Genomic DNA, 25,974 nt, shown 5'->3' on the forward strand with positions numbered 1-25,974 from the left:
TAAATCTAGACAAAGTTCTCAACAATCTTCCATCCGATATCCTTATTGGCATAGAAAGGAACAACAACACCCAAATCAGCATTGGTTGCAGAGATTTCGTAACCTTGAGGCACCACAACATTGGATTCCTTGACCAGTGTCACTTTTTTGTCTTGGAATCCAGCCTTTTGAGAGAGACCATAAAATTGTCTACCATAATGACAAGCAAAGTTTTCCAACCTGTCAAGACAGTCAATTTCTTCAAAGATTTTGGCAAGGTAAGGAAGAACTAAAGGTGTAGTGAACACACCAGCATTTGAACGAGGACCTTCCTTAGCAGCAATTGGATGAGGAGCAGAATCTGTACCCAAAAAGAAACGAGGGTGACCTTCCTTTACAACATCTCTCAAAGCATCACGATCATGAGGGAATTTAGCAACAGGCTTACAAAAATGATGAGCTTGACCAGCCCAGTCATCCACAATCAATTGCAAGTGATGCACAGTGATACTACAACCCACATTATCACCCAAACGCTTTACCATATCAACAGCGGCCTTTGTGGTAGCATGTTCCAATACGATCTTTAAATTGGGAAAAGCATGGTGAATCTTTTCAAGTTCGGGCAAGAACTTTTCTTCGGCATTCATCACACAGATATCCTTATTGTCATCACTAGGGATTTCACCGTGCAAGTTGAGAACAAGGCCTTCTTCTTCCATGGCTTTAAAGACAGGGTAGTAAAGTTCATAGGACTCAATACCACTTTCAGAGTTGGTGGTGACACCACGAGGATATGACTTGACACCTGCAATACCAGCTTTTGCAGCTTTACGCACCTCTTCTGGTGTGAGTTCTGGAGACAAATACAAGGTCATATAGAAAGTGACGTTAGGAGCAAGTGCTTCGAGCTCTGCCTTGTATTTGAGTGCCTGATCTGTATTTTTGATAGGAGGTTGTAAGTTGGGCTATTATATCTTTATGAGTTTATTATTGAACACGCTTATATTTTTCTTTTTACCATGATATAGGCAAGAGAAACACCACCTTCTTCAACCTTGGGAGTGACCATACGCATCATATCACCTTGACGAAGGTGAAGATGAAAATCACAAGCAGAAGGAAGGGTAATGGTAGTAGTCATTTGTTTTTTTTTTTGTTAGTTCTCTTTTTGGTAGAGAGAAAAAAAGAAAAAGAGATTGACTGTTTATGTGGGGTAAAGAAATATATATCTTTTGTGTTGACTCACTCAATTGATTCTCAGCATCTCCGTATCATTCTGTATTGAATATTCTAAATTCACCATGAGAGAAGTGGACTGTGGATGAATTATCTAGAAGATGCTCCACTATTTACTTTTTTTTTCTTTGTTCTGTAATTCCTCTTTAAGCTTGGAACAAATAAGATGAACAAATATACGAATTCAACAAGATTTGATATGGATTTTTTTGTACTCCGTTAGATTTGATCCCACAAAGAGAAAGAGAATTACGCTTGGAATTCTGATTGGAATTGTTTGTTAAGAATGGATAATTTATCTAAAATAGGTTTATTTCTACCAAGATATATCATCATGAATAGAAAATACTATTTTAGAAACAATATAAACTGACTTTTTCTTTTATTAGATTTTCTGGAAAGCTTGGACAACTTGTTGATAGTGTTGTGTTGCCTCCAGATCCAGATATTCAGTCAAATAAGGTTTGCTCATTATAGAAATGACGCGCTGCTTCGAACTTTCTGACATTGTACTGGACGAAAGCGTGTGTTCTAAAAATGCCATGGTCACAGTAACAACGAGGTTACCAGGGAATCCTTCTGTCTCGGCTGCCAAGCGTTTCCTGTCCAACTTAAGAGTCAGCACTTCTATGCAAATCTCAGGTGAAGGTAAATGTGCAAGCAAAAGTGTCAATATGTCATACACCCGCGTCTTAATAGATGCTTGTTCCGTAGTGGCATAGACTTGAAATAGACACTGGGTCAACCTCTTAATGGATCTCACTAGATCGTCTACCGATGCATATTCCAAAAATAGCTTGAGAGAATCGAGGCCTGTTTCTTGTCTGACCTTTACAAAATTAGTACTGCTGTGCATTAGTTGTGAAACGCTTTTGTCATAACACATGTGGACCAAATGCTTGATGCCTTTTTTTTTTCAAAAGAAAATGAGTATATGAATTTTCAGTGTGTTCCTTACCTATGATTTCTGCTTCTTTTTCATCTGCAGGAAATGTATCAAGGATACCTGCTCCTACCAAGTCTTGTGTGCAGCTTAATCCTACTTTGGACATGCTTGATTTACAAGTAATTTGTACGCTAGGAAGATCGTCCAATGTACCAGACAAGATGATGGGCAACACTAGTTCGCCGTATTGGTATCGATCACGAGGGTTCCATTCACAAAGTAGTTTGCCCAGCACAATAAATAGATGATCACGCACCAGAGCCGATGTATCATAGATCAGTCCAGGCACAATTGGTTGTCGGTCTAATACTTGGTCATATTCAAACAGCAAATGGAGTCCCTTGGGTGAAGCCATCAAGACAGCTTTCATAGCCTAAGGCACAATCAGAAAACAAAGGACATAGAGAAACAAACTCTACCTTAATACCTGCTACTCGCACAGCCGTATGTTTATGCAACAATAGAGGTATAACTAATCGAACCATCCGCTCACAAGCATAATCTATGGACTTGGGGTTGTGCTTGGCATACAATACAATTAATTTAGCTGTTTGTTTTTGAACATCAGCAAATCTGTCTTGTCCAGCAACTTGCATAATATCCATCCATAACTCGCCGTGACTTGTTTCTACCTTGACCATCATCGTAGTACATAACTCTATCCAAATAACCCGGATTTCCTCAGTTTCTTCTTGCCTTAAGCGTGTCTTGGCAGATAATAATAATTTATTGGTAACATCCTGCTTGATACTGCCTTGATCGCAGTTTTGAATCAAACTAAACAGGACTGAATATTAATTTTTCTCTTTTTTTTTCTCTCTGTTTCTCTTTACCTCACAAGTACACCCACAGTTTGTTCTCGAACATTTTCTATAGCACTCTCAGTTGAAACAAGCAAAGAGTCGAGTAAATGATCAAGCAATTGAGTTGAAGCTGCTGAGGCATCTTTTCGCTTTGTTATTTGCTGTGTTTCCTTTTTGACAGCTTCTATTGCTCTTTTTTTAACAGGTCTATCTTGAGTACTTGTGTCTGTCAGTGCTGAAAGGTGCTGATCAAGCGACTATACAAATAGGAGGAGTTAGTCACCTGTATACATGTTTTTTTTTTTTTACTTTTCTTTACGTACTTGGATAATATCACTTGTTTCTGACATAACAGTCTTGTGTTAAAAAAAGGCAAAAAAAAAAAAAAGAAATAGTGCAGCAAGCAATTGAACGATGGGTCGGATGATAATATTAATTAGCCGGAGCACTTTGCCCTAACAGCCTGTAATTTCGTTTTTTTTTCATCTACTCTCTCTCTCTCTCTCTCTCTCTCTCTCTCTTTTTACTCTAAATAGTAAGCAGGCCTATTTCTGAAAGATAGTAATTCTTGATGCAAACAGTATGGGCTCAAAGAACTAATGACTACAAACATGAGTCGCTATTAATTTGGTCCAAAAAATAAAACAAAGCAGATTCACTAACCAATGAATAATTACTTGTTTTCAGCTAGAAGGTGCCATCAGTTTTATTGAGTTATGCAAAGGATAGTGTATCGCATACCATTAGAAGATACATAGACCTTCTTAATACTTTGATTTACCTGATAATGAGATTGAATTCATCGAAAAAAACAAACAAATATATAGTGTTATATGGTCACATAAAGGGAGTATAAAACCTATTTATACACACATAAGCACTCTAAATACCTAAAAACGGTGTTCACTATCATATACAGTACTTTTGGAGTTGATTTGGACCAAAAAAAGCGACTTTAAATAAATGCTCAAGATGACCTCTCGAACAAAGGGTAGTATTCATGAAAATCTTCGTTTTTTGAACTTCTGATCTTCTTTCAGACATGACAGGACGAAAATAGAGATATTGAAAAGTTTAAGTACTTGAAATGACCATCAGAGGCTCTAGTTTTTGATGGATATGTTTGCTTATCAATTATACTATGAAAATAGATGGTATCAACGAAAAACTTGTAAAAAATTCTGCCTATTTGCTCGATATTTTAGCAGCAAAGATGCTGTGTTCTTTACATCAAAAGACTCAAAAAACAAATATCTACAACTTCTGTTACTGCACCAAATCTCAATAACTTCACTTTTATGCAGTTCTCAACAAAAGCTTGATTTTTTTTTAGTACAAAAGCTCGATTTTGATGCATTGGGAGGAAGCAAAGAAAAGCGGAGTTATAAAACCAAACACTCTTTACAAGACAAAGTGATCTATCATTTTTCTCTTTACTAAACTTTGCAGCCTTCGTTTACGCTTTGATTGAGTAACGTAAAAAAAAAAAAAAAAAAAAAAAAAAAAAAAAAAAAAAAAGTCTGCAAGTCAGATATCAGGTGTACAAAAACAAAATGTAATGTCATAGTATGATTATTTCGAGGGAAACAAATAAATGAATGAAGGTTAAAAGAGTGTGCCTTCATCAAAATGCATGAGTTTCGATGGACATAGCAGTCATAAAAAGAATACCAGTCAAAGAAATAAGGTAAAACATATGTAACCACAAGTGAAAAGATGATTTTCATAAAAATACTATTTCATTTTTTTTTCTTTTCAGGCACTCTTTTCGGTCTGGTAATGAGACCAGGCAGCTAATGACATGCATATCTAAGGATATGATCAAATGAAATAAAATGTCCAGTCGATTTAATTTTAGTGAGCCATTGTGACAGTTTCCTTTTGAGCCAAAATGATTTAATTGGAAGATAACCAAGTAACTTTGTTATCTACTGTTTCTGACTATATTCAAGCAAATTCCTCTTGTATTTTCTTTAAACATGCTCAATTGTATAAAAGCAAACCTGCCTGTTTGTTATTGAAAGAGAGTAAATATGGTTAAAAAAAAGACACAGAGAGAAAGGACATAAAAAAAATAGATATCGAGACGCCGTTTGTAAATAAATTGGGAGAGGGGCAAAAAGTTTGAAAACAATAAACAATTGTCTTTTTTCTTCACTTAATATGACTTCTTCAGACAATACCCTTGATAGTATTCCTGCTGATCAGCAAGGTAGCTTCTCTTCTTTTTTAAAGACCTTGGCTTCCTTTACTGGCGACCTTTCTAGCTTGACTTGTCCTTCTTTCTTGTTGGCCCCTATTTCCTTGTTAGAATATTCGTAAGTTCATCCCTTTTGTTTCATCTCTTCTAATCCTTTATCGCTCAGTTCTTTTTGGGCCGATCAACCTGCTCTTGTAAGTACATATACAATATAAAAAATAAAAAATATAATGAGAGAAAGAGAGAGAACTGACACGCGACTCTAGTTCAGTGCCATTGGAAAGTCAGATAATGCTGAAGAACGTTTCTATGCAGCTATGAAGTGGTTTATTTCTTCCTTGAATGGTTCTTTCTCTAGCCGTGTCCCCAAGGGAGAATGGGAAAAGAAGCCATTCAACCCTATCCTTGGTGAACAATTCCTTTGTGAATGGGATGATAAGACACGTATTGTTTGTGAGCAAGTCTCTCACCATCCTCCTGTATCAGGTTTCCATATTGAAAACAAGGAAGCTGGTGTGGTTTTGAATGGGCATGATGGTCAAAAGACTCGTTTTTCAGGCACACAAATGTTGGTGGATCAGATTGGTTATTGTACTCTTAAGCTTACCCAACGTGACGAAACTTATTTGTTCACATTACCCTCTGTATCTGTCAATGGTATTTGGTATGCTGGTAAGTATGCTTTTTATGACTTCTCTCTCTTACTTTTATGTGTAATTAGCTCCCTACGTTGAACTTTATGGTACTTCATTTGTCCACTCTTCAAGTGGATATTTTGCTTCTATTGAATATACTACCAAGGGTTGGATTTCTGGTGAAGTTCATCACTTCAAGGCTACCATCACTCACAGCTCTCTCTCTACTCCTACTGTAATTGAAGGTCAATGGACTGGCAAGTCTACTATCACAAAGAACAAGAAGACTCAAGAATTCCTTGATTTGACCAATCTTGAAAAGCCCAAGCCTCATGTTAAAGCTGTCGAACAACAAGATGAATTAGAGTCTCGCCGTGTATGGCAAAAGGTGTCTGACGCACTCAAAGCAGGTGATTATGCTACTGCTTCTAGTGAAAAGTCAGCCATTGAAAATCATCAACGTGCTCTTCGTAAGGAACGTGAGGCCAACAATGAGAAATGGAGTCCCAAGTACTTTGATTCTGTTTCTGGAGAAGAAATCTATGGCGACTTGCGTGAAAAGATCATTGCCAAGGCTGATTCAAAGTTTGTAGATACAATGGGTGAAGGTGGTTGGAAGTTTAAGGATATTTAAATTAATAAAATTTTTTTCTGTTCTTTTTTTTTTGTTTTTTATTTAACAATGTCGAATAAGAAGCAACAGACACTATTAAACTATTTTTCAGCCAAGGCCAAAAATGAGCCTGAACTGGTTACACCTTCCGAGGTTTCAAGTGATATGAAGCTATTGTCTGTTGAACAGCCAATGTAACGTGTGTATATGTAGATAGAAAAGAATATTTTTTGATGAACTATATATAGAGAAGAAAAAGAGGAAGAAGTGATACCAAGGAAACGAACAAAAAAAATTGTTTTAACAAGTGACTCAGACACAAGTTTAGAAGAACAAATCATTCACACTAAGAGAAAGAGGCTTCGAAAGCGTATTATTCAGAGTGATGATGACAATGATGACGACAAATCGACCATGAAACACACAGGCAAGTCATACAAACAAAGCTTATTTTCTTACTCACTTTGGAACACAGAGAAAGAGGACATAATTGATGATTTAAATTTCCTTGACAAGTCAGGTATGCAAACAGTGCTTTTCTTAGATGCATTGACTTTTCTAGACATATTAAATGAAAGAACACGCGGTAAACAAGTATCACGCTACTCTGAAGCACTTAAAAAGCTGAAAGGTAGTGTCAATTATACAATACAATACAAAAAAATACTTACTATTGTCTAGATCGTAAATCCAAATTGGCGCAGTATGAGAAAGGTCAAAAGGGACCTATTGATGACTATGCAACAAAAGATAGTGACATGGGCATTAATAGCGTCAGTGGTTTTGATAGCGAAGAAGAAGAGAGTGAAGAAGAGAGTGATTTTGTTGTGGATGATGATATGATTGATGGTGAGAAAACGGCTGTTCAAGAAGCCATGATGGAACTACCACGTAAATACACTATTACACAGAATCAAGTGATAACCTGCTTGCTTTAGCGGAGTTCAGCAAGGGAAGAGTGTTGTCATTTAAGCGACAATTGGAGATTTACATTGAATATCTAGTGCGATTAGTATTGAACCCTGTTTTCGATTCATGTAAGTTGGAGGAGATTCAATAAATTACTAAATTTGTACACGTCTTTTGCAGCAACTTCAACTCGCTATGATTTAGCAAAAAAGGCTGTAATGAAAAGAATACAAGGCTACAAAGATTCAATAGTAACAAGTGATGTATGGCTTTCCTCATTCAAGGTAATCTTATTGTTTGAAACAAACACGCACATGACAAAAACAAAACATTATGTTATAGTCTACGGTTGATAAATATTCCAAATGGGTCCAAACAAAGGATATCGTTTATGACTATGCCATGAAGTGTGAAGCATGCAGATCGAACAAACCAGCGGGCGTCAAGATCATCTTGAGTGACATTAATGATGAGCAGGACAGTACCGTATTGTATCTGGGACTGAGTGCTGCAAAAAGGGTGAAATGTATCATTATTTTAAACACTTTGCGTCACACATGTTTGCAAAAGTAAAAACTATTGTTGAAGAAATGCGTAACCTCGGAATACAAGATCCAGGTTCAATTCACATTCAAATGCTCGCAACAGGTTATATAAAGATGGTAAAAATTTATGTGTCTTTTCTTGTATATATTTTCTTATTCTTATACCTTTCTAGTTGACAAAGGAAGTCCGAAATTCATTTAATGTCACCATTAGGCTTTATAATCTTAAGGGACATAAATCGAGAATTGAAGACAGTAGCAGTAGTGAAGATATTAGCAGTATTGAGGATACTAGTAGCAGTGAATACCAATAAAAAAAAAAAAAAAAAGATGAAACAAATGTGATTTGTTTTCAAATGTACAATTTTGGTAGCTGTTTACCTCTTTTAACTTTGAACAGTATCGTACTTTGAAATTCAGTATCTTTGAAGAAGGATTGTATGATGTACAATGAAACGTTTATAAAAGTATTTTGTGCATGGTAATAAGCCTTTTTTACAAAACAAATGGTCATCAGCTAATTACGCCAAAAGTGCTTTGATGGCTTATTGATATTAAAAAAATACTTTGTGTGATATCTTAGCCTATAGTAAAGAAAACTTGGCCATGAACGATTGTTTTTGAGAAGTAATCCTCGCCCTATTATTGTCATTCCATCCATGCTTATATGAAGCAAATCCATGATAAATTAACTCTACATTACTAGCAAATGTTCTTTACAAAAAAAGTCTTCTTTTGTTAACTAAACAATAAAAAACATGACAGTTGCAAGAGGCTTTTTTTCTCCTATCATGTCACTAATATTTTTACGCAGTAATGAGTTTGTAGGCACCTGATTGTCGTAAAATTGTCAACAATAAAGTCTATACTCACTAATTTTTATCTTGAAAATAATTGATCTTGTACAAACAAGTTTACGAATGTTCTCAAAAGCAATGAGCATAAAAAGAAAGGCAATCAAAGAAAACTAAGTTCATTTATATCTCATCAATTGTGCACATTCACAAGAAGCTTGTGTCTTTGTTTATCGTACAAAGAGTAATTGTGAATATCAAGTATATCTTTTTTTTTTGAATTAAAGGGCAAATGATGCTTTGTTTATGAACGGAGTGTTCCTTTATATTTTTCGATTCTTGCGACATAGTTTAATAGTACAACGCGTTGAAATTTAAAAGTACGATGATTTTCCCGTTTGTTTATAAAGGGGAGTGGGGGGGGGGGAAGTCCTTTTTTTGACCGCAGAAATACACCTGATCTCAGCTACCTTATAAAAATTAGTTTTTTCTTTTCTTCTCTCTTCTTTTTTTTTCTCATTTTCTTTTTTTTTTTTGCATTAACAAAATGGGGGCCAAACCCAGTAAAAGTAGCGATGATCAACAGAAATCTTCCTACTATGATCATTTACCATACAAAAAGAGGCACAATCTTCGAGCAGTCTTGAATAGAAAGAAAAAGAAGATAGCTGTACCTACACCATTATCAACAATTTCAGTAACACCAGCTACCACAACACCAACAATAACAATAAAAGAGAACGATACTCCGCCTTGTACAACGATAGACATGGCGATTACAAAATATAATGGTAAGAAACCAATGAGCAGTGCAAGTACAAGCAGCAGTCGAAACAGTAGCCATATCTCGCCTTATGATTCAAAAATGTCGAAAAGAAAATCACCTTCTGTTGCCAATAAACATTTATCAATTATCAGTAATAATACAATAACCAGCAGCAATGATTACATTGGACTTTACTTGAACAAGAGCAACGTGAGTAGCGCTGCCTGGACAACACTCTCCAACGATCCGTTCTCACAAATACAAGCAACGACTTCCGCATTTACTGAAATCACAGATCACTCTACCATCTCAAGAAAATCACTATACCCTGTTGCTGAATCCTTAACTTCGCCACCTTCCTATTGTTATTACCATTCTTCATCCAATAACACAAGTACGACCAACGATGGACTAGTTCCCATTCTATCACAAGATATCCTTAAACAGCTTCAACAACATCCTGAACAATCTCATCGTATCATTCAAGAAAACTACCATCATGCTCAACAGCAGAACGACCCCTTTGACTGGTCTCAGTTCTACAATGCAATTCATCAGTACACCACAATTGCTGATTCAACTAATAAAAGCATTGCAATCGTCTACTTAGCTAAATGCCTTATTTTTGGCCTTGGTGTAAGCCCAAACATTGAACGCGGTTTAAATTTGCTCAAAACACACCCATCATGTGAGACAAGCTATGCACTCGGTCGATGTTATCTTGATGGCGTTCCTGGCCATACGATTGATAAAGTAGCTGCGTTTGAGTGCTTCAAAATGGCAAGCGAGTATGAACCAGTCAACGACTCCATCTTGACTACAGTGGCAGAAGCTCAGTGCGCATTAGCTCGTATGTTATTCCAAGGTGAAGGCATCACTCAAAATACTCAAGAAGCTTTGGAATATCTCTTAAAAAGTGCTGAAAATAACAATATGTAATGTATATTCTTTTTTTCTCATAATATTTATATGAATCATTTATAGGTATGCACAGTTTTTGGTTGGTGTTCATTATGAAAGAGGATTTGACATTGCACAAGATCTCGAAAAGGCAAAACACTATTATGGAAAGAGCGCAGAAGGAGGTTTTCCTGATGCACAAGCTGCATTAGGAAGTAGACTAATAGCAGAATCTAATTATGCACAAGGCATTGAATGGCTTGAGAAAGCAGTACAAATGGTAATTAACATATTTATATTCGCCATTTCTAAACTAGCTTTGCGCCTCCCCTTTCTAGAATAACTCTCGTGCGCACGTACAACTTGGTATCTTGTATGATAAAGGAGAAGGAGTTGAACAAAGCAATGATGTTGCCTTACTTCATTACAAAGCAGCAGTTGAGAACAATAATCATGCAGCTCAGTATATTCTCGGCCTTGTTTATTATTTTGGTCGACTCGGTAGACAAAAGAATCACAAAGAAGCAGTTCGGCTTATCAAGCAGTCTGCTATGGCTGGTTTACCATACGCACAACGTGTGTTTGGTCAGCTCTATCAACAAGGAAGTATTGTATCATCACAAGATTCAGCCGTCGTTGATTCTCGACTACGTACAAAAAAGAACGAAAGAGAAGCTATTCGCTGGTACAAACGTGCTGCTACAGGAAAAGATGTGGCCGCTATGGCTATTCTGGGTAAATGCCATGAGCAAGGTATTGGTGTCGACGTTGATTTGGAAAAAGCTCTTGGATTTTATGCCAAAGCTGCGGAAGCTGATAGTCCGTATATCTGCAATGCTCAGATCGATCAAGCACTTTTGTTGCAAAGAATGGCACGTCATGCAGAAGCTTTCCGACTCTATACCACAGTTTTAAAAAATGCTGATCCTCAAAAAGACATTCAGCCATTGCACACAGCACAATTATCAATAGCAAGGTACCATTTATGTCAAGACATGGAGGGCGTACCATATGACCCCGTGTTAGCGCACAAGATGCTTCTCGATCTAGTTGAAAAAACAAACGATCCCCATGCTCACTACTGGCTAGGTTCGATCTACGACGAAGGTATCTCGGGGTTTTTTGATATTGACCGTCAGAAGGCGTTTCACCATTTTATGACGGCTGCAGAAGGCGGCGATAACGACGCTACTTTTTTGGTAGCTATATGCATTGTGTAATGTTTATTTTTTTTTCTAACAGTTCATTAGGTTGCTTATATGATGTCGAATCATGTAATTCCTTCCAAGGGTCCAGTAGATGCATTTCCATGGTACCACAAAGCAGCCGCCAATGGTCACCCTATGTCTATGTATTCGGTAGGCCTTTGCTTCTATAAGGGCATTGGTCAGCCAGACAATAAGCCTAATTTGGATATAGCTTTAGAATGGTTTGAAAAGTCTGCTCGGCTTGGAGTTGCTCAAGCCATGTCTTATATTGCTCGCGTATACCTTCAATTTATGGTAACACATACTGATAATCCTCAACAAAGTCAACAATACTTTATCAAGGCTGTACAGTGCCTTAAGAAAGCTATAGAAAATAACGACACTTTTGCTCAACGCGAACTAGGCAAGATTTATTTGACAGGTCAAGGACTAGCAACAGATTATCCCATGGCAGTTGATTTACTTGTCAAAGCAGCTGCAAAAAACGACGCTGAAGCAATTGCTTTTTTAGGCGACTGCTACCAAAAAGGTACAGGAGTGGAAAAGAGTTTAGAAATCGCTGCAGAACATTATCTACGTGCTGCTACCTTGGGCTACCCTTAGTAAGTGATACATACACTAGCAAACCATTTTATTAACCTCCTTTTTTTTTCTAGTGCTTATCCTGCAATAGCTGAACTATACTATCAAGTTGGAAACATGGAACTTGCATATGATTATTATTTATTGGCATCAAAAGAATCGAAGATTGCACAAAATAATATTGGCAAAACGGCTCGTATGATGGTAGCAAGATTAGCACTTGGTTATATCCCTCCTGCTCAAACCAATCCTACACTTCTTCAAAGCCTGTTTGAAGCTAATAAAACAATTAGCCATGAAGCTGCATTTGATACCCTATCAAAGCTGGCCACTCAAGACCAATTCCCACAAGCATTCCAGCCCCTCGGTTGCTGTTTCCTTCATGGTACTGGTACTCAAGCCGATCCATTGCAAGCTATTTTCTGGTTCCGCAAATCTGCAGAAGAACTAAATGACAGTATTGCTTATTTCAACCTTGCTGATATATATGGTAGCGGATTTATTCCGAGCATTCCTGTCGATATCTCATTAGCACTCAACTATCTAAAGAAAAGTGCAGAATTGGGATACACAGAAGCACAGTATCGCATGGGCATTATCTATCTTCGTGGAGAATATGGCGTACGTGTTGATGAACGAGCTGCAGCTAGCTTTTTTAAGCTGTCAGGTTCCAAGTCGCATGCAGAAAGTATTTGGATGCTGTCCCAAATGTCTGGAATGATCGAACAACATGAACTAGAACTGCAATATCAAAAACAAGCTGCATCTCTTGGCCATGTCCTTGCTATGCGTGTTCTCGGCCAAAAATACCTCAAGCAATTACAGGTTCCTTTTCTGAGCACTACGATGCAACAAGAATATTTAGATATGGCGCTCAAGTATTTACATATGGCTGGAGATGCAGGTGATACAGAATCGCTTGTCCTTTTAGGAAAAACTTACAACAATTGCACAAAGACAAAAATCAAGTTTTCAAATGCGCATCATTTACCAACACCTAGCATCGATCAAGACGAAGAAGAGGAAGAGGGAGAATCACGCTTTCAATGCGAAGAAGATGAAAAAAATTTGGCGATTGAATGTTTTGAAAGAGCTTCTAATCTTGGTAGTGTTGATGCTACTGTCTATGCTGCTGAAGCATGGCACGAACAAAAGCAATATGCCGCAGCGCTTGAATACTTTGAAAAGGCTGCAAGTCAAGGAAGTGTACTTGCGCGCTTCTTTTGTGCACGTTACCAAATCGAGGGGTATGGTGGTTGTACACTTGACCCAAAAAAAGGCTTTCAAGTATGTAATCTAAATGATGACATTGTTTATTTGTTTATTTATGCTATTTATAGGAGCTTTTGATATGCGCGAATGAATTAAATTGTGTTCATGCTTATAATACGCTAGGTCAGTGTTACGAAAACGGCATTGGAACAGTCAAAGATGATCAACTTGCATATGAGTGGTACATTCGTGCAGCCAAAATAACGCATGATGCGGAAGCTTATTACCGTATTGCTATCATGTACGCTCAAGAACGTATCCCTTCACATAATCATCATCATCTTGAGGCTTGTAAATGCTTTAATATGGCAGTGAATGTCACACCTGACAGTCATGGAAAGTCATGTTATCAACTTGGTCTATACTATCTTGAGGGCATTCGAGATGAAGGCAAATACTTGTTGCAGCCCGATGCTTGTTTATCCATCAAATATCTTCGGACAGCAGCTGATCTTAATGTACAGGAAGCCATGTTCCAACTTGGTATACTCTTTTTAAATGATGACTATTCTGTTGAAGAACAAGAAGAAGGCCTTGCTCATTTGCAACGTGCTGCTGAACTCGGTTTAAAAGAAGCACAGTTTGAACTTGGTTTGCTTTATCATCGCGGAAAAGAAATTATATTAAAGGGACGTTATGACGATGATGGTCAAGAAAACAACATTAATCAAGATGAAACAAAAGAGGAACGTATACTACTGCCTCAAGACTTTGAAAAAGCCTATGATCTCTTTTGCAGATCTGCTGTACAAAAGCATCCTACAGCTACTTACTACCTTGGAATATATCACCAACATGGCATTTTTGTTGCGCCAGATTTTGCTATTGCACTAGAACAGTATGAGATTGCTATAGAATTGTTTGAAACTTACGAAACTGCCCCTGATCGTTGGCAAGCCGAACTCAACCTTGCTCGAATCCTGCATCAAGATATCGAAAGTCGTGCTCGTGCATATGAATTGTTCCAAGCTGCACATCTTCATGCACCCTTAGAATACAAGTTCCTGTCCGAAATCATGATTGCGCGTTATCATCTTCATGGTTGGGCTAATGTTACTGTTCAAGCTAAAGAAGCAGCAGCCACTTTGATCCAATTTGCTCAAGAAGAAAAAACAGGTTATCGTGTCTATTTAGATGTAGCTCAATGTTTTGAAAATGGACTCGGTGTAGAGAAAAACTTGCAGCAAGCTTTCTATTGGTACGGTGAAGTCGTGAGCAAAGCTTATTTAATAGAGCAACAGCAAGACTTGGAATTTTTAGACCAAGAATATGAAGAAGATGAAGCCACTGCCATGTTCAAATTAGCTGAATTCTATCGTAAAGGAATCATTGTACAACAAGATACCAAGAAAGCAGACGATTTGTACAGACTTGCCGCTCAAAAAGGCTCTTATGCTGCCCAAGAATACCTTTCTTATATACTTCAGAAAACTACTTTATATGACTAACTTATTTGCATATTTTTTTACGTATTTTGTATATCTATATCCACCTTTGTATTTAATCACTGTTTAATATAATCATTTACTGCTCTGAACGTAAAAGGACGTATTCTCTTGTACTATTTCCAAACTTAAGAACATCTTTGGGTCTCAATTCCACAAATCGAGTGGCTGGAATTTGATCTCCATTAAGAAAAGTACCATTTGTTGCTTCAAGATCAATGATAAATGGTCTAAAATAATAATAAATACGTGTTTTTTTCTCCTTCTTTATTTGACTTACTTTACTGTTCTTTTAGATCTTCCATGTTCGTCCTGCTCAGCTACTTCTCTATATTGTATAACAGCATGTTGTTTCGAACAAGAAGGATGATCTACTGCAATATCAACAACCTATTGAAAATAGCAGTTAAACTCATTGGTACATGCTATTTATCTATATCAATTACCACTCGATCACGCCCAATTAAATATGAGCTTTGTCTGTGGATATGTAACAAATCTAACCCAAGCAATTAGATTTTGTATCTTTGTATACATTGCCTGTACCTATTTGCTCATCGCCTTTAAATACATAAAGTCTCCATTTATGCTTTGGTTTTGCAGACTCTGGTGGTTCATTGTATTTTAATTCAACACCTTTGACCGTGTTTGTTTCTGCTGCTAATTTTCCAGAGAGACCAAAATTGGGTTCAACTTTTTCGACAGGTTCTTCTTCAGCTCTTTCATTATCTTCTGGTCTTCCCCACTCAAATCTTCTGCCTCCTCTAGAGCTGTCGTTATGTCTTCGAGGAGGTGGTGAACGCGATCGCTCGTTATATCTTTGCCGTCTAGGTGGGGATCTTGAACGTCTTTTTTGATAAGAAGGTGAGCGAGAGCGTCTTCTAGGAGGGGAACGAGATCTGGACCTATAAGCAGTTTTGCTTTGACGTGAAGGTGAACTCATTATAAAGCCGTGTTTCTCAAAGCAGCTGAAATGAGAGAGAAAAAATTAGAGCTGAAATTTAATTAGAGCATTTCTGCACATCTCGGACCGGACATGTGAGGCCGGAGTTGTACATAAGATATTGGCTTACAAAGGCATAGTGTCCGGCAAGTGCTTCACTTGCTTCAGCATATATCATTGACGCTTTTTATAGTACAATTATTTTGTAATGCATCAAAAATTTGGATCAAATCGGAATCAATGAATAATTTTTAGCGATTTCAAATCAAAATAGAAGAAAAAGTCGGAGTTCAATCTTGATTTGAAGCTATGAAACTACTTTTGGAAGCCTTATGTGTGGGCCAATTACTCAGACTGTTTCCCAGATGGTTTACCTACTTTTACTAGTGCCTTCACAAAAACATTCGCACCACAATCGACTATATTTATGAAGATACTATTCAAATGCCAAAAATCACTAATTCGCAGATTCACCACCTTCCGTATGCTTGGACGGATCATAGTCTTCTGACTGTTGATCTATTGGCGTCAAAAACATCCTTTGGTTCTGGATCTTGGCGTTTCAATCCAGCTCTACTACTCAACAAGCATTTTCTCAGTTTATTGGATTGTACGATGACCACTTTTTTCTCTCAGATAAATGTGGATATGCTTCAACTTGCAATTCCAGATACGAATAACCCTCTACCTACTAATTCAACTTAAGTGAATTTTGATCCAGAGCTGGCCACTCTGCGACAGAGAACATAGGAGGACTTCAAATTCATGATACGCAACTTAGCACAATCATATTCAAGCAATTCAAAAGTCAAATCCAAGCATCTTCTGATACAACTTCAGAATAGAAGAACACAAATCTTATCAGCTATGATGATGGATACTAGTGAGAACTCTACATCATCCTCGTTGAATGAACTATCTGAAATTTACAAGCAAATTGAATTGTTTACTGAGACGGAAGCCGCCAAATATTGCATGCGAACAGCCACTCGCTGGCATACACAAGGGGAACGAAGCAACAAGTATTTTTTCGGGTCTTAAAAACTCGTCAAACAAAGCAAACAATTACATGTCTACATAAACCCGATAGCAGTGCAATGGTTCACGATATTGAGGATATACTTCAAGAAGCCCATCACTTCTATTCCTCGCTGTATACACCGGATCCAATAGACTACAATGCAGCTATTCAGTTGATTCACTCTATGATGCAGCTACTGAAACTCCTGGAGCGTTTGCCACCTTTGAAGCTATCTAGCTCTTGGCCTGCTCATTGGTTTTTGGACTTACCTTTGTCGATAGTAATACAGGCCAAAATAGGCTCTGCACTACCATTACCCACGGTCAAAAGGCCCTTCTTGATGTCAGATTTAGTCTGCTACAATGCTACCACCGGTATACTTGAGGCTTATCGATCCTTCATTAATTACAGACGTACATCTTTGATACGGATCTTTGATGCCCTTTTCTTGCCCTCTCCGTCTGACACTATCAGCTGCGTCTTGCCTACAGCAGTTCAAGCTAAATGTGCCTTTTTTCCTCCTAGCCCTATGGTGCCCTCTTCGTCACAATACCCAGATATGACCACTTATCTTCCATCGCTTGACCATTGGACGCTGCCTTCCGGCCGTCGACAACCCAAGATAGTTCTTGAATCTACTTCGGGTTCTGTTAGAAGATATTGGAGCGATCAACGCGACCCGGTTGAAATTGGTATCCCTTACCGTACACCACCCGCCCGACGCCTACCAACTTCACGATGGACGCTCTTTTGGTCATTGGAAATGAATATGAAGGCTTTCACTCCCTGGTGGCGACTTCTGCATGATAGCATTGCCAATGGAGGCAAGATCCATTCTTGGAAAGCAACTACATTTACTTCGTCCGCTTGTAGTATTTGTGGTATGATAGAGGAAAGTAGCTATCATTTTTTTGTCGATTGCCCGGTTAAATGGTCATACTGGCAACAAGTATTGACTTCTGTCCAACTGGATCGTCAATTTGAAAATCCTAGTGATCTATGGCTAGCACTTACTTCGCTGGCGGACGAAGCCAACAAACTGCTGCCCTCAAAAACCTTAGAGATATTAGGAAATGGTTTGACTGTGCTCTGGAGGTACCACTACAAATGCATCTTTGACAAGGAGTTATGGCACCCATCAGCGCCATTCAATCTGTTTTTGACCGAACACCAGTTCTTCAATATGTAGATCAATTTCGATAAATAAAGTAATTACTTAATACGTTAAAATACTATATGACAACGCTGGAAAGCGAGACACCATGTAAACCGATGGTCGCTTCAGTGATAATCACTTGGCCTCATAAATGACATATTTATAATCAAACGAAATATTGGATATAATCAAGGGGTAAAGACAATATGGGATAATTTTTTAGTATCGCATTTGTCTATAATGACTACTGACAAATTATCACACTTTTGCTTGCATTTCAATTCTTTTCAAGCAGTATTAGAATACGTTGTAGTCCGATTTTTCTACATTGAGAATAAGATATCATCTTATTAGCCTGATTGTCCCTGAGAACAGTCTTAAACTCAAATTGAAAAGCTGCAATGAAGAGCTCTAGGTTCTTAAACATCGAAATTCAAAATAGTTGAATAAGTAAACCTTTTGATGCAAATCAGATCCAGATCATGGCTGAATTTAAATAGTTGATTCCTTTCCGTCATGTTTAAATCACGATGGATTGGTCAAATTGACCGGAAAAGAATATCCATCTATGCTAACCCCGCAGCTTCTATTTATGAAACGCTGCTTGCTACATGGAATTAGCCGCCGAACAATAGCAATTCATCAAAGAAGAGTAAAGAAGTATATTCAGCACTAATTGAACGAACAATTTCCTCTGGAGTAACAAGTTCGTCATGAACATGCCGTGTGGTACATTTAAACCATATTTAGCGAACATACCAACAACCCTTGACGAATATTTCTAGAGAAATCTGCCGAATTGAAATGCAGCAGTTTTTTTTTACGTACAAATATTAGTTTACAGATTCAAAACGCAAAGGCTATTGGGTATATAGTCATTTTAGGTCAATAAAATGACTAATACACCGCCAAATTTTTCAAAGAATATAAATCAGAAGTTTTTTAAACTTTTTTTTTATTTATTTTCTTTTTCTTTCGTAACTGTCATTATTACTTGGGCATCAGCACAAAAAAAACACTAACAAAATTACAATGTCAGAAAAGGCAGTAAACATTAAAGATGCCAGCGACTGGCATTCCAAAACAATTGATCAGGTCGCTGATCATTTTGGAACTTCTTTGTCAACTGGCTTAACAACAGATGAAATTTCTTCAAGACATGTCAAGTACGGCTACAACGAACTATCAGCAGATGGTGGTCCCAAATGGCTCAAAGTACTTATCGGCCAACTTATTGATGTCATGAATTGGATTTTTATCGCTCTTGCTATAGCTTCGTATTGCTTACAAGATTATGTTACAGGATCACTATTATTATTTATTGCTATTCTGAACCTCTATCTGGGTTTTTCCCAGGAGTATGCTGCTGAACAAACGTTAGCTGCTCTTCGTAATCTTTCTTCTCCTATGGCTGACGTTATTCGCAATGGTACTGAACAATCTGTTCCTAGTCGTGAAATTGTTCCTGGTGACATTTTAGTTGTCAAAGAAGGCGACTCTGTTGGCGCTGATGCTCGTCTAATTCAAGTTTCGAACCTTGAATCAGATGAAGCTCTATTGACAGGTGAATCAGTGCCTGTTTCTAAACAATTGATTGTTTTAGAAAACCCTGGTAAGCTGCATATAAAACTATGTTAAGTTCATTGATACTTACCAATAAATACAGATGAGCCTTTAGGTGATCGTACTAATATGCTTTATTCTTCTACCATTATTTCCAAAGGAAGAGGCAGAGCTATTGTTACTGCTACCGGTATGCATACTGAAATCGGTAAAGTTGCCTCAAAATTAAACGATGCAAGTGATTCAGACCGTACTCGTCTTCAAAAAAGCCTTGATAAAATGTACATTGTCTTGCTAATTGCTTCTGTTATTTGTGTTATTGTTGTATTGGCCTCTGTCAAGTTCAAGGCTAATTACGATGTCGGCATGTATGCCATGACTGCTGCCCTTTCTGTCTTACCTGCTGGTCTTACTACTGTCATGACTGTTACACTTGTTTTAGGTGGTAAAGAAATGACTCGCCAAAAAGCCATTGTTCGTAAACTGAAATGTCTAGAAACTTTGGGCTCAGTTACAAACATTTTTTCTGACAAGACTGGTACATTAACAATGGCCAAAATGGTAGTTGTCCGATTTTGGACTCCTCTTGAAGGCTTTTTTTATGTAGAATCAAATGGCCTGGCACCCACTGGTGATGCGTACCTTACCCGCGATAAGTTATATGATAAAATCACTGAAGATTCTGAAGCAAAATTGGTAGACAAGTCCAAACTTTCACCTGACATTGCTAACTTGGTTCGCTGTGCTGCTTTGTGTAATATGTCTAGCATTTATCCGAAAAACAACCAAACCTCTAGCGACAAGCAGGGACCTATTGACAACGAAGACACTGATTCTGATGATTGGATCTCTAGTGGTGCTCCTACAGAAGTTGCTCTTCAAGTCTTTGCTCACAAATTCAATATGGGCAAGCCTGAATTGACTGCTGATGGCTGGGAACTTCTTGCTGAATATCAATTTGACTCAACTATCAAGCGTATGACAACCATTTGGTTAGACAGAAATAGTGATACAATTTATGCTTTTACCAAAGGTGCTGCTGAACGAGTCATTCAACTCTGCTCCAACTTATCTAGTGATAGTGATCGTCAACCTATTTTGAAGAATGTCGATACTCTGGCTGCTAAAGGTTTGCGTGTAATGGCCATGTCCTTTAAAAAACTAGACATGACTGAGAAAGAAGTTCAAAACTACTCTCGTGATGAAATTGAGTCCAATCTCACTTTCCTTGGTCTTACTGGTATTTATGATCCTCCTAGAAAGGAATCTCGCTTAGCCGTTCAAGAAGCTCATCGTGCCGGTATTTCTGTTCATATGCTTACAGGTGACCATGAGATCACTGCTACTGCAATTGCTAAAGAAATTAAAATTTTGGATGTAAACAAAATGTCAGAAGAAAGCATCAAGCGACTTGTAATGACTGGTACTGCATTTGACGCCATGACTGACGAGGAAATTGATGCGCTTGAAGACTTGCCTCTTGTTGTTGCCCGCTGTTCTCCTGAAACAAAGGTCAAGATGATTCAAGCTTCCTCCAGACGCAATAACATTGCTGCCATGACTGGTGATGGTGTCAATGACTCTCCTTCTCTTCGTATTGCTGATGTTGGTATTGCTATGGGAAAGAACGGTAGTGACGTTGCTAAACAAGCCTCTGATATTATTTTAACGGATGACAACTTTGCTACCATCATTCGTGCTATTGCCGAAGGTCGTCGTATTTATCAAAACATGCAACGTTTCTTGCTCTACTATTGGATTTTACTTTTTAGCATGGCCCTTGTTATCTTGGTCTGCTTAGCAGTTCGTGATCCTGCAGGACGTAGTGCCGCACCCATGTCTACTCTTCAAATGGTCTTTATTTATATCGCAATTACTCCTCCTGCTGGTGCTCTTAGTACTCAACCTCCTTCCAAGACTGTTATGAAAGAGCCTCCTCGTCCTCCTACTGAAAGCATTTTCAACCGCGAAATCATTTTAGATACAATCGCTTACTCATTGGCGATTACAGCCATGTGTTTGATTGCTTTCTTCATTCCTCTCTATACACTTGGTAACGGTGTTGGCGGTGTAAATTGTGACTCTAACTATGTTGCCGGTGCCTGCGATTCTTTTTACAGAGGACGTGCTTCTCTTTTGGTTACTTTTACTTTTGCTTCCCTTGTTGTTATGGTTCATTGCCGTAGTTATCGTCAAATAGAATGGGATTTGTCTGGCATCCGCGAGACATTGCGTTCCCGTACATTTGTAGGCACTTTTGCTTTTGATATCATTGCACTTGTGATTTTCCTTTATATTCCTGCAGTTGCTATCAAAGGTTTCCGTATGTTGGGTATTACTTGGGAATGGGGTCTTTCTATGGGTTTGAACTTGGGTTTTATTGTGTTTGGTGAAGTATACAAGCTCGCTAAACGTGCCCTTTTAAAGCCCATGGATTCTGGAGTTACTGATTTTGATGAAGAAAGCCCTTAAACTAACCGATACCATACAACATAGAAATACTTATTTAATAAATACATAGCTTCTAATTTTAATTTATTTTTGATGGTTGGTAGAATAGGATATATTTGTATTTAAATCTCTTCTTCTTGAATGTGCACTTTCAAGTCGAACGTATCTCCCTTTACTTTTTCCAATGGCACAGCCATCATGTTTACTTTCAAGAGATTACTTTTTAAGCACCAGTTCCAATCTCGATTTGATTTCAAAATGATACCGTCTAAACAAACTTTGGTAAGCTTGATCTTGACCTTTTCAGTCAAGGGCTTAATCCAATATCCAAAACATTTGCTTCTATGAGATAGTTGTACTTCAAACACAGTTTCTTTATCTGCTGATTTGTAAATAGTCGTACGTTTAATAGCTTTGACACTATTGAACTTGTCAATCAAACCAAGACATGCAGCTAAAAGTAGACCCATCGTTTTTACTTGACTGATGCACACCAATGTAGAGCCCATCTTGCATACTCGCGCTGTCATTGATCCAGCAAAAGAACAAGTATCTTTGTTGCTCAAAAGCATTAGCTTTCCTTGATCAGGACCACTGATTGTATATGCTAATGACAATGCAGCAAGCTTCTTTGAAGGTATTGTATTGGTTGTAATAACAGCAAGTTTCTCTTTTGAATTACTTGAGTTCCAAAAACCAAATATACCATACTCTTCTACACTATCTTGGTCTGAGCATGTTAGTTTTTGGAAGTTGTGTATGATAACAAGTGATTGGTTTTCTAATGGATTTCCAAACACTGTATCAAACGTAGGCAAAGGCGCTTTATCTGATCTTAATAAGCACCATCCAGAGTATCGAGTTTCTCCTAAAAGCTTGTAGATAAGGCCGACATCGTGCTTCGCTGGAATATCTGTAATATATACAGGTCCGCCTGAAATGGCTCGACTGTAAATTAAAAGTATGAAATCAACAAAGTCATTAATATATATTACCTTGATGCATGATATTCAGCAAATGGATGGATAGATTGAAACATGTCCCAGTCGCCCATAACAGGATATTGTGATGTCCATAATGTGTTAATGGCATTGGCATAGATATGCCATGGATGGCTGCTTTGTTCATCAGGGAAAAAATCGTCGCTATTTCTTTGCTCATGTTAAATTGAGGGCTACAACACCAAAATAATGTCATTGTATACTTTACCTGAAAATAGGTTTTGAGTGGTGCTGTTTAGGCAAAAGAAGAGGATGAAATAAAACATGCGGTGTCAAGGACATACAATGTACAACTTGGCCACTCAGATATGTGTCGGCACTCTCTAGCATGTTTTGTCGATAAGTGTCCCAAAGGCTAATTTTATGACTTTGATCAAGCTTCAGATCTTGAAAACCTCCTTGATTGTCGACTTTGACAAAATCAACGCCTGCTTTACTTAAAAAGTGATAAAAGTCATCATAAAAGTGTTTGGAATTATTGATTATTCCAATAGATTGGTGTTGATTCTTGTTATCACAAGGAAAGCCTGCATAACCATTTGTTTTGGCGAATGTTTCATCTATTCCATTCCAATAACCCCAAAGAGTCTATTTTGATTGTCAGACTTTATCAATTTAAAATTACTTGCATGCCAAACACCAATATACTGAAGAAAAGGATAGGATGTCTTTAACTCAGAAATACTCTGCTCTAAACCTTTTGGAAACTTGTCTTGATTTGCTTCAAATCCTTTTAATTGCGATTGATCATTCGAAACATGCTGCCAACCATCATCTAAAAGTAAATACGAAACTGGGATGTTACTGTCCGATAAACTTTTCATTGCTGAACGAATATTTTCCAAAGAAATTTCTTTTCCAAATGCGTTCCATGTACAATAGCCCAATTTGTCTGATAAATTAGGAATTGTCTGTAGTTGACGATTATTAAATGAAAGGAGATCTTGATAAACAAATTGGTGATAATACTCTAATGCTTTAGGAATCAGTAAAGTAAAATCTTGTTTAAATCGAGTAGACAACATAAACAAATGCACATTGTCATTTTTATGATCTGATCGATGTAAGCCAAGCGAGTTACTTGATTCAGGTGAGAACCAACAGTCCGAATCTTGACTGACTACCATCCATAAATGAACATGACCATAAACACTGTCTACAAATAACAGCATTTGCCATTTTTCGTCTCTATTTCGACCTTCAAAAGAGTCATTTCCAGCTACTGGTGTCATCCAACATGATCTGTAATTACTTGGCTTTAGTAACTCTTTAAACGATTAGGTATTACCCTTTTCTTATGAGAGCAACAAACGAATAAATAGGACAGGCAATCTTTCCAACAGAAAAGTATAAAGGAGCACCAGCACAAATCTTGTAGTGCGTCAAGCTAATATTATTATCGATGGACTGTTTTAATATTAGATTAAGCCCATTTGCTGCTCCTGATATTGGCAAATCTGATATTGTATCTGCAAAAGGTGTGATACAAATCTTGCCATTATCATTAGATGTACCATACCAACACCAATCATTTTTGTATTTGTCTAAGGTAAAGCGCAAAGTATACTCATATTCTCCAGACGACAAATAAGATAAATCTATGTTCAGTTGATAGTCGTTTTCCTGCCTTATAAAGGGTATTCCAAGCCAGCTTTTATCCCTTGAAAGGTTTGTCCATAGTTCAAGGCAATATATAGTTGAGGAGTAGCAAGAAAACTGAAGTGTAGTTTGCTCGTTCTTGCTTACTATTTGTCTTGTACCCAAGCTAGGTGCCAGTAAAATATCGGCCATGTATGATAATATTATTTAGGGAACAAGTCGACACTTTGCGCGTTGCAAACCAAACTTATTTAAGCATAGGAGATTGAAAACAATTTAAAGGATAAAAAAAAAAAGAAACTGTATTATTTTTATAAGCAGCATCATGTATTCTAATAGAGGACATGAATAAGGAATGCAATTATACTAGCACAGGTTCGAACAGCATGCAGTTTGTTCCATTTTTTGACCAATTCATACACCTTCTTGCGATCATAGTTGTCACCTTGCTTTTCCAGAGCAAACAGTTGGTTATTGACGGGAGCAATAGCAAACGCAGTAAAAGGCGCACTAAAGAAAGATGCAATGCTTGCATATACGAAGCGTTTGTCATGAGTATAGTAATAGCAAGCAGCACCAGCGGCAGTGCTGACTAAAATCTCAGTAATAGCCTGTTTGGCGCCTTGTTTATAAGTCTTGACAAATACTGGTAAAGGGTCCTTGGATGCTTTAATAGCAGGAACATTGGTATAGTTAATAGATATGGAAGCACCTGCAAACAATCCACTAGACAAAAGAGCGATAGATCGGGGAACGTAGATCAAGGAATACAAACTGGTAGACATATTTGTAAAGAAAAAAGATAATCTACAATGCAAATATGTTGACATATTTATATTGTCACAATAAATCAGAAACGGGGACAATAATTGTCCGCTCCGTCGAGCGCACGGAAAAATTTTGACTCAAAAATTATCGGACCATATTTTGCATTTTAATAGATTTGCTATTTTACTCATGACAGAGATTGGGCAACAAACACATCTGTTTATGTGTTTCACGCATCTGACTTGACAAAGAAAGACATGCCTCCAGCAAGGCATGACCGTGCTTGGGTCTACCATAACGCAGAAGCGCCTAAAAACGACCAGGCGGATTTGATCAACCAAATGCAATACAGTATGACTTATCGCTTAGACTCTGATTTTCCTTGGGGATATCTCGAGCAGAAACAGCTGCTGCCGTCCATGACAACGCCCATAGTCGCTGCTAAACCAAAAAGAAGGGCTTCAGTAGCATGGATTGTCTCCAACTGCAAAGCGTCAAACTATCGACATCATTTTGTTCGAAAACTAGCACAGTACATCGATATTGATATTTATGGCCATTGCATGAACAACCAGCCATTTCCTGACGATACAAGCACTGTGGAGGAAAATTTGCAATGGTAATTCTTTCTTGTTT

General features: G+C 37.7%; 10 protein-coding genes across 10 annotated transcripts; 5 read left to right on the top strand and 5 right to left on the bottom strand.

The window, feature by feature from the left end:
• Nucleotides 1-5: 5 nt before the first annotated feature.
• On the bottom strand, nucleotides 6-1,123 carry B0P05DRAFT_472865 (dihydroorotase, homodimeric type; the record flags this gene model as incomplete). Its single annotated transcript, XM_051574708.1, has 2 exons — nucleotides 6-947; nucleotides 1,001-1,123. The coding sequence occupies 2 exons, from the start codon at nucleotides 1,121-1,123 to the stop codon at nucleotides 6-8; spliced, it is 1,065 nt and encodes a 354-aa protein (XP_051433507.1).
• Nucleotides 1,124-1,257: 134 nt separating this feature from the next.
• B0P05DRAFT_151970 (uncharacterized protein) lies at nucleotides 1,258-2,837 on the bottom strand. The gene is made up of 2 exons (XM_051573085.1): nucleotides 2,177-2,837; nucleotides 1,258-2,124 (listed from the first exon to the last, which is right to left on the bottom strand). The coding sequence occupies exons 1-2, from the start codon at nucleotides 2,532-2,534 to the stop codon at nucleotides 1,604-1,606; spliced, it is 879 nt and encodes a 292-aa protein (XP_051433508.1). The 5' UTR covers nucleotides 2,535-2,837; the 3' UTR covers nucleotides 1,258-1,603.
• Nucleotides 2,838-4,719: 1,882 nt separating this feature from the next.
• B0P05DRAFT_547428 (uncharacterized protein) lies at nucleotides 4,720-6,449 on the top strand. Its single transcript, XM_051578882.1, has 4 exons — nucleotides 4,720-5,285; nucleotides 5,334-5,361; nucleotides 5,434-5,839; nucleotides 5,889-6,449. Exons 1-4 carry the CDS (start codon nucleotides 5,131-5,133, stop codon nucleotides 6,434-6,436), a joined length of 1,137 nt encoding a protein of 378 aa, XP_051433509.1. The 5' UTR covers nucleotides 4,720-5,130; the 3' UTR covers nucleotides 6,437-6,449.
• On the top strand, nucleotides 6,450-8,179 carry B0P05DRAFT_547444 (uncharacterized protein). The gene is made up of 9 exons (XM_051578883.1): nucleotides 6,450-6,609; nucleotides 6,664-6,842; nucleotides 6,891-6,935; nucleotides 6,978-7,046; nucleotides 7,097-7,306; nucleotides 7,354-7,452; nucleotides 7,505-7,608; nucleotides 7,667-7,810; nucleotides 7,831-8,179. Exons 2-9 carry the CDS (start codon nucleotides 6,830-6,832, stop codon nucleotides 8,044-8,046), a joined length of 900 nt encoding a protein of 299 aa, XP_051433510.1. The 5' UTR covers nucleotides 6,450-6,609; nucleotides 6,664-6,829; the 3' UTR covers nucleotides 8,047-8,179.
• Nucleotides 8,180-9,210: 1,031 nt separating this feature from the next.
• B0P05DRAFT_588458 (uncharacterized protein) lies at nucleotides 9,211-14,839 on the top strand (the record flags this gene model as incomplete). Its single annotated transcript, XM_051582662.1, has 6 exons — nucleotides 9,211-10,364; nucleotides 10,414-10,609; nucleotides 10,668-11,528; nucleotides 11,580-12,139; nucleotides 12,194-13,406; nucleotides 13,460-14,839. The coding sequence occupies 6 exons, from the start codon at nucleotides 9,211-9,213 to the stop codon at nucleotides 14,837-14,839; spliced, it is 5,364 nt and encodes a 1,787-aa protein (XP_051433511.1).
• A 76-nt stretch (nucleotides 14,840-14,915) lies between these two features.
• B0P05DRAFT_588459 (SMAD/FHA domain-containing protein) lies at nucleotides 14,916-15,779 on the bottom strand (the record flags this gene model as incomplete). Its single annotated transcript, XM_051582663.1, has 4 exons — nucleotides 14,916-15,066; nucleotides 15,117-15,226; nucleotides 15,283-15,335; nucleotides 15,383-15,779. The coding sequence occupies 4 exons, from the start codon at nucleotides 15,777-15,779 to the stop codon at nucleotides 14,916-14,918; spliced, it is 711 nt and encodes a 236-aa protein (XP_051433512.1).
• Nucleotides 15,780-18,935: 3,156 nt separating this feature from the next.
• B0P05DRAFT_512587 (uncharacterized protein) lies at nucleotides 18,936-22,056 on the top strand. Its single transcript, XM_051575643.1, has 2 exons — nucleotides 18,936-19,568; nucleotides 19,623-22,056. Exons 1-2 carry the CDS (start codon nucleotides 18,989-18,991, stop codon nucleotides 21,989-21,991), a joined length of 2,949 nt encoding a protein of 982 aa, XP_051433513.1. The 5' UTR covers nucleotides 18,936-18,988; the 3' UTR covers nucleotides 21,992-22,056.
• Nucleotides 22,039-24,851, bottom strand: B0P05DRAFT_547459 (raffinose synthase or seed imbibition protein Sip1-domain-containing protein). Its single transcript, XM_051578884.1, has 5 exons — nucleotides 24,260-24,851; nucleotides 23,601-24,213; nucleotides 23,180-23,559; nucleotides 22,966-23,121; nucleotides 22,039-22,918 (listed from the first exon to the last, which is right to left on the bottom strand). Exons 1-5 carry the CDS (start codon nucleotides 24,760-24,762, stop codon nucleotides 22,093-22,095), a joined length of 2,478 nt encoding a protein of 825 aa, XP_051433514.1. The 5' UTR covers nucleotides 24,763-24,851; the 3' UTR covers nucleotides 22,039-22,092.
• On the bottom strand, nucleotides 24,852-25,431 carry B0P05DRAFT_547465 (uncharacterized protein). Its single transcript, XM_051578885.1, has one exon. The coding sequence runs from the start codon at nucleotides 25,398-25,400 to the stop codon at nucleotides 24,903-24,905; it is 498 nt and encodes a 165-aa protein (XP_051433515.1). The 5' UTR covers nucleotides 25,401-25,431; the 3' UTR covers nucleotides 24,852-24,902.
• Nucleotides 25,432-25,511: 80 nt separating this feature from the next.
• B0P05DRAFT_547466 (uncharacterized protein) lies at nucleotides 25,512-25,961 on the top strand (the record flags this gene model as incomplete). The annotated part of the gene is made up of 1 exon (XM_051578886.1): nucleotides 25,512-25,961. A coding segment is annotated over one exon (450 nt), but the record flags the coding sequence as incomplete, so codon positions are not given.
• Between the last annotated feature and the right edge of the window lie 13 nt (nucleotides 25,962-25,974).

The sequence above is a fragment of the Gilbertella persicaria genome (genome assembly GCF_025201335.1).
Source record: "Gilbertella persicaria strain CBS 190.32 chromosome Unknown B0P05scaffold_27, whole genome shotgun sequence".
Taxonomy (NCBI): domain Eukaryota; kingdom Fungi; phylum Mucoromycota; class Mucoromycetes; order Mucorales; family Choanephoraceae; genus Gilbertella; species Gilbertella persicaria.